Source organism: Homalodisca vitripennis, chromosome 3, assembly GCF_021130785.1.
Source record: "Homalodisca vitripennis isolate AUS2020 chromosome 3, UT_GWSS_2.1, whole genome shotgun sequence".
NCBI classification, from domain to species: domain Eukaryota; kingdom Metazoa; phylum Arthropoda; class Insecta; order Hemiptera; family Cicadellidae; genus Homalodisca; species Homalodisca vitripennis.
This window is the reverse complement of record NC_060209.1, coordinates 95601732-95611692: the sequence shown is the minus strand read 5'-3', so window position 1 is coordinate 95611692 and position 9961 is coordinate 95601732. Positions and strand designations below refer to the sequence as shown.

Here is a 9961-nt window from a genome sequence, read left to right as displayed (position 1 = left end):
GTTAATTTGTTCAATCAAATTTTATTTCTCATAGCCATGACCCAATAAATTTCTTAGAAATCCCACCAATTAGGGAAGTGAAATCCCAAGGACTCTTCTAATAAATCAGTAAAAAAACTCTTCTTTTGGTCTACAAATTTTGTCAGTTTGTCCCAAGCAATGTCTATGTGTTGTTGGAAGCAAATGTGTCTTTGATAAGTTTTTAACTGATTTATGAAAAATACCATGTAATTCACTGTTGAGTTACTAACTTTCTTATTTCAGCTGCAAAATGCAGTGAAACAGATATAGACATAATATTTATATATGTATTAATCGTCCAAAACTGTTAAAATTAATATAAAAAAGTTATCAAATTGCATTGAGAAGTAAAACACAGGTGTAACAAAAATAAATAGTTTATTATACAACATACAAGGATGATCAGGAGAAGTTGCAACATTTTCGGATGGAGACGTGGTCCCGCTTAGGTGCTTTTTTGAGATCTTGAATAGTGTCCATAAGAGGTTTGTTTTGAGTTTCTGGCAGGAGGAGGATCAACAGAGCTGAGAACACAGCCAAGCCTCCCACACAGAGTGCTGGGAATGTACCAAACATATCTGCCCTATAAATAACAGATAATGATTATGAGTACATGTAACAGGCACATAGAACGTTGATTGTGTGTGAGTTCCTGGCAGGAGGAAGATCAACAGAATTGAGAACACAGCCAAACACTCGCACAGAGTGATGGGAATGTACCAACCATATCTGCCCTATAAATAACAGATAATGATTATGAGAACATGTAACAGGCACATAGAACGTTGATTGTGTGTGAGTTCCTGGCAGGAGGAAGATCAACAGAATTGAGAACACAGCCAAACACTCGCACAGAGTGATGGGAATGTACCAAGCATATCTGCCCTATAAATAACAGATAATGATTATGAGAACATGTAACAGGCACATAGAACGTTGATTGTGTGTGAATTTCTAGCAGACAATTCCATCCTCCTTTTCATCATCCTCTGATCATATCCCTTATGCCAAATTTTCCTCCCCTCAAAATGACACATTAATCCAACCCTGGATTATATTTGTTTTGGGTTCTTGAGGCCTTGCATAAAATGCAAAATGCTAAAATCCTTCTGGAAATTCTACCACTGGAGTAATTACAATAGGCAGATATTGATTATATCTAGCTAAAAATAAACGGTTTGTATTTTACCATATGTTTCAACAGACCTACAAGAGGTGATGCAACATCTGCTCCACTTTGCTATGATGTATGGGGGAGGAAGAAACATTTGTAATCATAGGACACTAAATAGTTTGACTAGGGACTCTTTATGAGAAAGTGGTCTACTTACCATAATGTCGACAACATATGGAGCACAGATTGAACCCAGTTGAGATACTGCAACAGATGTGCCAATCGCAGTGTTCCTATTGGATGTAGGGAACAATTCTGATGTGTAGAGAATGATGACAGCAAATACTGTGCTATCAGCAAACCTTCCCAACATTGCCACTATTAAGATCATTAATTTGTTTTCTGAAAAAGTTTCATATCATTACAGCTACACTATACCAACTGCATTGATATATGTAAAATATTATAAAATAACTTAAATAATTTTTAAATTTTACCCGGAAAGATGGTACAAATAATGAAAAAATCGCATTTGAAATATTTTAATATCTTAGAATTGTCATTGTTACAGAACAATAAAAATTATAATTCTGAGTACATGTATATGCAATTGGCTACGTGATTCAATAGGAAATTACTTTAAACAAGTAGAAATTAATGCAAGAGGAAGTATGGGGGGTCTCAATGCAAACACTGTGTCAACAGCAAATCTTTCAGTCCTGCCATCAAGAGCAGTAACTTTTTGACGTGACAACGTCTTTAAATTAGGTTGCGGCTCAGAGTCACTCATGAAAAAGTGTAACGCCCGGTAACGTTACGATGCCCATCCAGTGGGTCCGCCGCACGGGATCCGCACGGGATAAAGCAGACAACTGTGGGTCCGCCGCACGGGATAAAGCAGATAACTATGTTTATTCGTGAAAATGTGGAGTGCTTAGATTCGTCATTTACAACAACTACAACAATAAAGGTAAATAATTGTACACTGATATTTCATTATCGTAATCTATGATTGATTGATTAATTGTTAGATTGACACAAAAGTTGAGAAACTGAGTTTATAGGTTATGTCATACTATTGACAAATGTTGATAGTGTTAAGTAAATTATTAGTTTAAATCACTCTGCAATCAATCGTAATTCAGTCGATTGAGAAGAAACAGCGCGTATTGCTAGTCAAACATTTAAAATAACAAATTATAACCTCTAACCTGTCATAACAGTGCGACCAAACAAACAAACTAAACCGACCAATCACCACGCGCGGAGTTAGAATTTAACTGTGTTTAGCAAGAATTTCAAATTCCAATTTTAGTAAATGTTTTATTCAACTTTACCATTTACAATAACAAATTTTAATTAATTTCAAATTATGTACAATGTTTTAGTAAACAAAATATATTTCTATAGTTAAAATTTGTGCAATTCTTATTTTCATTCAATTCCTTGTTCCTATTGTGCAATTTAATAATATTCATATCAATAAATATTCTACCGAGAAAAAGACGTTGTCACGTAAAATCTTCGCCCGTAAAACCGACTTTACAGGCAATCATAATTTTTTTTCTGAAGCATTTCACTCAATTATTGTCACATATAACTGCAGCACCAAATGTGCAATAAACCAAACTTTTAGTTATTTATTTCTAAAACTAAGAACAGCTACTATTTATCCTTAATAAACCAAACAAATTGTTCAATTCAAATCTCACAATATTCCAGACTCTTTCTGGAAAGCCATCTTCAGTTGGACCAAAGTACAAGAAGTTTCCTGGAAATCCCCCTCCGACCAGCAGGACATAAGTCTACCCAGTACTAAAGACAGTCAATATAGGTATTTAGAGACACCCCTATGAAACAAACCACTAGCTTATCCACAACAGAAGACAGTTAACGCAGACACCTTAGAGACATCCTTGTGGAAAGACTCCACAACAGAAGTTAGTTAATAACATCTAGATACACCCCTGCGGAACTGACCACCTGCTTATCCTGAAGAGAACACAGTTAATGGAGATATATCAGGATACCATTGCAGAACAAAACACCAGCCCATGCTGAAGAGAACGCAGTTAACGGAGGTACCTAGAGACACCTCTGCGCAACTGACCACCAGCCCATGTGTGATGGAAGAGGCTGGAAACACTCCTACAAGAGCAGACCATCAAACTTGAGTCACTGTATCACAACAATTTGATTTTTATAAATTTGTGATTTTTTTAACAGTTTTAAATTTATTTATTTATTTATTGACTTAACAATATACGTCAACTTATCTAGTATATAAAATAAGAACTTTTTATATGTATCTTTTGGATATTGGAACCTGATAAATGTAAAATATTTATTTCCACTTAAAGACAATACAAGCTTTCACTATTGTGATTACATGTTTCAACCTTCTTAACACCCAAGAATGAGTTATTTTACCAGCTGAAATGAACAGTATTGCAATGAGAGACACTCCTGAGACAAGGAACAGCATTGTTCCCGCAAATTTGCGTCCAAACCACAGGAGTATGATGATGAGAGGTAGCACGTATGATGGGGCCTCCACCAAGCCTGAGAGTGCCAAGTAAATGTTGCGGTTGGATGAGAAGTTGTCTGCATTTAGAGCTGAAAAAACACAAGCTTAGACTTTAGTTATAATCGTCAGAAGTTTTCTAACTAGTGATTAGAGTTAGTGTTAAGTGTTCAACAATGACATCTTGGACATAAAAACCAGTTACACCTAGTGCAATCAACAAACTTTGACAGTATCGAAACAACTTTATTCATTGATTGGATACTTTGTTTTTTTATTATGAAGGAATGTAATATTTAGCTTTGAGTTTAATATATACACAGTTTAAAATGAGACTCCCATTCACTGATCCTTCCACTGGCCAATGGTATCCACTCAGTTGGACTATTGATACATTAAGTAGCCAACAAATCCCTAATGTCTGAGCATGTAGCAGTTAACACAAGTAGGCTTACTAAAAACAAGCTAAGTGCAATAATTAGGCACACAATCAAAGTTCACACATAATTTTCAACCTTTAAAAGAAATTGCTTAAGTTATTTTTTTATTTAAATTTGTCAAAGTGTTTGTGATTTCATTGCGTCTTATTTTAACTTCTAAATACAAACTAACAAATGGATCATGGGCAAGTATATCCTGGAACTCTTTCAAGTGTATTTTCTTCTGACAGATGATTACCATGCAGAACTATAAAGAAACAAATCCAACACAATACTGGCAGGAAGTCATAGCTCCTTTCATTCATCAACTCAAAACAGCTAAAACACTTTAAGACCATCTAAAAAAGGAATCTTCTCTGCACACCATACATTGCTATATCTGAGTAACCTGTGTTCTTATTCCAGAAAACAGTGGCATAATCAAGATAACTTCATTCCTAGCATCACTGTAAATCATTATACAATAATCTTTGTTATCAAGAAATTGGGTAATAGATATCACAAAAATTAAGTTCATCCTTGCTTTTGAACCAACACTGGTTCTCTTAACACATTCAGTGCAGCCGGCCCCACATGGGGACGGTGGACCTGTGCGCGTAGTACGGTTGCCCCAAATGGGGCCGCCTTGCCGCTCTACACACAAAGCCTTGGTGTAATTCAGCCATTCATTGTAGACTGTTGAATCTCTGCCACATTTTAGGTTATGACTAAAGCTTTATTGTAATCGGTTTCGTTCGCTTTTACCCGTTACGGTTCTTTTTCAATATGAGCCCGTTGTAATCTTTGAGTGTTCAGTTTGTTGTTTCTGTGTATATCAACTGTGTAATTCTTTCTCTACATTATTTGTGTTTTTTTTTATAAAAATGGATCCTGCAGTGCCAGATACCTCTGGTCAGACTAACTTTCACTCCAGAAATGAACAAAACTACGACAGTGAAGAGTTGTTGACGACTCTTCCTCAGACAATTCATCTGCTTGTTCTGAAAGTGATGATGAGGTTACTGTTATTGAGATTCCAACTTGGAGTATTATAACTACAGGTATGAGGCCTATTGAATTCGTCAGAACCGAATCTTTGTTAGTATCAGTTCCGGGGGTTGGTTCCCCAAATAGATTTTTTCACACTCCTACTTGACGATGTTTTCCTAGAAAATATTTGCAAATTTACAAAATGCTTATGCATTCAATTGTGTATACAGCAAACCAACCTTGACACCGAAATCAAGAATAAATGCGTTAAAAGACATCACTGTACCCGAGCTGAAGACATTTTTAGGCGTTTTATTGTACACAGGCACAATAAAAATGAATCGAATCCAAGATTATTGGAAAATAGATTATTTATCCAATTTCAAGTGTTTTAGTAATTTTATGTTGAGGGAAAGGTCTTGTCCATTATGCATTGTTTGCATTTTTGCAAAACAAACGACAATGCTCTTGACCCCGGTACTGCAAACCCATAGAAAAAATTCAGTTTGTTGTAGGTTACGTGAACGACAAAATGAGAAATGTTTACTACCATCAAAAAGAGTTATCTCTCGATGAAGCTATGGTACTGTGGAGAGGAAGATAACACTTCCGTCAGTACATCAAGGGCAACAGGCACAAGTTTGGTGTCAAATTGTACACTTTGACAGAGCACCAGGGATTTATTCTTAGATTCCTCATGTACACGGGCAAATCAGATACTACCGTAGGTGGTGTAGGGCATACGGAGAAGGTTGTCCTACACCTTTTGAAGGATTATTCGGGGCAAGGCCATTCAGTGTATATGGACTTTCAATGAAACAAGTAAATGATATCAGCAGCAGAGCGCTCGTAACAACTTTCGGCAGTACGGGACCAGCACAATATGCAGCCGGCCCCAGTAGGGGCTGAAAATTGTGACGTCACAGTTCCAGGAAATTCAGCCGGAAACGTCATTTAGACCTTCAATCCTGCCTTTCCACCGTAAAAGGTAAGTTTTTTCTACATAAACATTTTTCAGCATCCGGTAAACCTAATTATGCTTTTTGCCGCAGCGAATGTGTTAATGCACTAGGCAGCCAGTCAGGCGGCTGTTCATGGAGCTTGTCATCGTGCACTGTCTCTTATGTGCCTTATTACACTAGGATAACTGACTGTGAAGCCAAGATTCTGGTTGCTAATTGGTCGCTGAGGTCCATGACCAGATCAGCAGCTAGTAGTGGCGAAGTGTGTACCTTATGGAGCTGAATTATGGATGATAGACCAATAAGTTGTTTAGTTTGTTTATTTATTGTTTTAGTCCCAGGCATATAATCCTTTATCAAATCTATTAATTCACTAGAACTTCAATACATCTCAAAATAATTTTTAACAAATCTTATTTTCATCTACACAAACGGAAGGAAACTTTCCCAACAATAAACTCCATGTGAACAATGAATAAAGCACAGAAGCAACTATATCGGTTATACCTATTATAATAATTACAGAAATACTGTCACTCCCATAATTTAAATGAGTTTCCTTGAAGAATCAATCAATCAACCGATACAGAAGGAATGTGTATGCTTGTTTCAGATATCACTCAGATTCACATCACAATTCCTCTTTATCAACAAATGTTTTAAATAACGAAGATTGTCATATACTGTATTACATACTAACAAACATCAGTTTGTTTACATTTTTAGTAGTTGTTTGTCATTTTCTCAGAATTGTTTTATTTTTTAGGCAGTTTTACTGCTTAGGTGTCAATGGTCAGTGAGAGGGTTGGTGATGTGTGTGGGTAAGTGGTGCCTCACAGACAGAAACAATTATTGGAAATTTGGTCTTCTCTCTTCATAAACTATAATACTACATGAAGTTGTGTACGGAGACAAATAAAAAAAAATAACTTAGTTATTTAACAATAATTATTTTAAAGATTTTTGTAGGACCTGTCAGGGTCTCCAACTTCTGACAATTTAAGAAAACAATATAAGGATAAGAGAAATGTCATGGAATATGAATACACCAACATTTTCACTGATAAAGCAGACTGTTGTCATTGCAGTGATTTTAGCTTGAGGATACTTATTGAAAAAAACAAGAAATGGCTTGAGAGACATTTTTATGTTATCTGATACTAAACCTATAATCTAACTTCCTTATTTTTATTTCTAGAATGTTGAACAGGCTTGAGAGACATTTTGATGTTATCTAATACTAAACCTATAATCTAACTTCCTTATTTTTATTTCTAGAATGTTGAACAGTGCCACTTTTGGGCATTCCAACAGACTTTTAATTTCTGTGGTGTTATCGCTGAGTACCAAAAAAAGCTATTTTGTATGCAAATTAAAAATGCCCAGTTAGAAAAATATACATTAAAAAAATGATGAAAAAGATGAGAGATTAAATCTTGAGGAAAAAACCAACCTATAGACTAGAAATGTTGTACAAAGTTTAATTTATAAAAACAACACTGAGTTTGATGATGGCACACAGTGATGAAAGCAATGGAGTGATTTAGGAGAATAGAACTCCCCAAAATCCTACACATTTAACATCTTTCCAACTTGTTTGAAATACAGCAGGTATATGTTTTACTTAAAATTAGGCCTATCTAATTATTTATTGGCTGGGTGTTAAAAAAGTATATCACTTGAGGGGCTGGAAAAATTTCATTTCTGTCTGTCTATCTGCACAATACCTGGTATAACAAACAGTCCTTTAGACTTTAAATTTTTTATGATTCTTCATGTCATTATCTCGAAAGAAATTTTTACACCATTATATGCTTACTAATGAGTAAGGCACAGCGGAAATTTTTGATTTTTCACTCTACCCCTTTACACAAAGTGGAATACAAGTGCAGGAATTGAGACTACTAAGAAAAACATGGACAAAAGAGAGCAATAAGAACTATAGCAGGCATAACTCACTTTTCAACTATAGTGAGCTTCTCAGTCCAAAGTATGTACAATGTATACCCTACACCAAAAATAAATACCTATAAAACCTACCTAATATCTATACCTATATGGGGTATTTGTATGTGTACCTATAAATTTGGCCTAAAGATTATGTTGTAAAAACAGTCACTCTTTTAAGAATAAAAATAACTACCATTGCTTTCTTATTGTTCATCGAAATTCTGAGAGACCATTAGCTGCACATACAATTCATCTGGACCAAAATCATTTTGAAATTGCCTCAATCAAAAAGGAAGTTTTCATTTATAACTTAATTTAAACGTAATAAATTTAAAGAGTGTAATTGTACATTAGCTAATTTTAAAATCTGCATTCCTCCTTTATAAATAAAACTGTATTTATATTTTGAGACTTAAAAATATTCTACATAACAGCTGTAATGTGTATGATATAAATTCTTTTATAATTGTTATTATTTTCTCTTAACCTTGAAGACTGTAATACTTTATTTCAAAAATATCATTGGACTCCATCTGGATGACAACTTTTATAATGTAAGTATTGAAATGTGTCGGTATTATTGATTTTGGTTTTATTGTTTAATTTTTAATATTCAGTAAAAATATAAAATATCCACACAATTAGAAAAATGTACCTAGTGTTTTGATTTTAACCAATCAAATACATGAAATGTTGGTTAGTATTGCGGGCACAGCCGCCGATATGTGCTAGTTACAAATAAATATGTTTACAAGGAATGACCGCGACCAAACCAAGTCCACATATATAAGATTCAACAAAATACCATTCAAAACTCTAAAAGATATGTCATGACTTGTGAAAATCTAAAGTTTTAGCGAAATATTCAATGGGGAAAATGACGTGAGTTTAAAAAGAATATACTATATCTATAAATCTTAAAATAAAAATTTTTTGTATGCCTACAAATTTCAAACCAGTGACATTGGACTACACTCATTCCGGGGTTCTGCAATCCTCCGTCACAAAAGAGGTGTCTCAACTGACACGAATACTCTAAATCTCAGTGATCGGCCAGGACATCATCCAAAGGCCCAGAAATCCTACGTCGAAATAGAAAATTTTAATTGCAGTTCCAATCTAAATCTCAGTGATCGGCCTTGACGTCATTCAAAGGACCAGTTTTCAGTTGACAAAAAAAATGTTTGTGACACTAACATTCAAAATCTGTCATCGCCCTGGACTTCACTAAAAGCACCTGAATTCATGTAAATGACAAACTACTTAGATGACAAGCAATATTTTCCACAGTGTTAACATCTGACTAACCCCCCTAAATTTTGGTAATTTACTGTTCCTGACATATTCTTTCAAATTCTGTAATAGCATTGTTGACTCAAGTATGTACTGTACTTGGGGGGTGGCGGAGGGTAGATCGTAAATAAAATGTTGACAATATTTATTGCTTTTATTTACAACAATTTCATAAAACTAAAACTAAAAAATATTTAAGATAAAAAAAATTAAAACAGCAAGATTTTACTATAATTAGTGTGTTCAACAATTAGAAAATCTATGAACTTCTTATACTCTGGCTAAGTGTAATTGTTGCAAATGGATTCATAACAGTTTCTTGCAAAACTTTTACATGAGTACAAAACTTACTTATATCCTAAACCCTTTAAAACTTTCAGGCGTAGGCTAAATTCACGTTACAGTGTAGTAATTAAGTAATTTAAAGCTATGTTCAGATATTTATACTTTTGCTCCAGCTATTGTCATATATGATAAAACATGTATGTTTAACTCCTTTACAACTTGACGGTGAAAGAATGGAAAACTAATAATTTATGTTATATAATAATAGAGAGGAATTTATTAATAGTCATAATAGTAATAAAAACAAGAGACGAAACATCCGAAAGGCCAATGAATTTGATATTTAACTTTCAATCAATCAATGTTTATTGCGAAGACATGATATAGCAAATGTATATCAAAA

General features: G+C 34.3%; 1 protein-coding gene across 1 annotated transcript in view; it reads right to left on the bottom strand.

The window, feature by feature from the left end:
• Positions 1-382: 382 nt before the first annotated feature.
• LOC124357194 (protein tramtrack, beta isoform-like) overlaps positions 383-9961 on the bottom strand; it is a 79522-nt gene continuing 69943 nt past the window's right edge. Inside the window, exons 7-8 of the mRNA XM_046808727.1 lie at positions 1353-1537; positions 383-604 (exon numbers count right to left, since the gene is read on the bottom strand). Coding sequence (XP_046664683.1) covers positions 467-604; positions 1353-1537 — 323 coding nt within the window. The 3' untranslated portion in view covers positions 383-466. The remainder of the gene's footprint in view (positions 605-1352; positions 1538-9961) is intronic.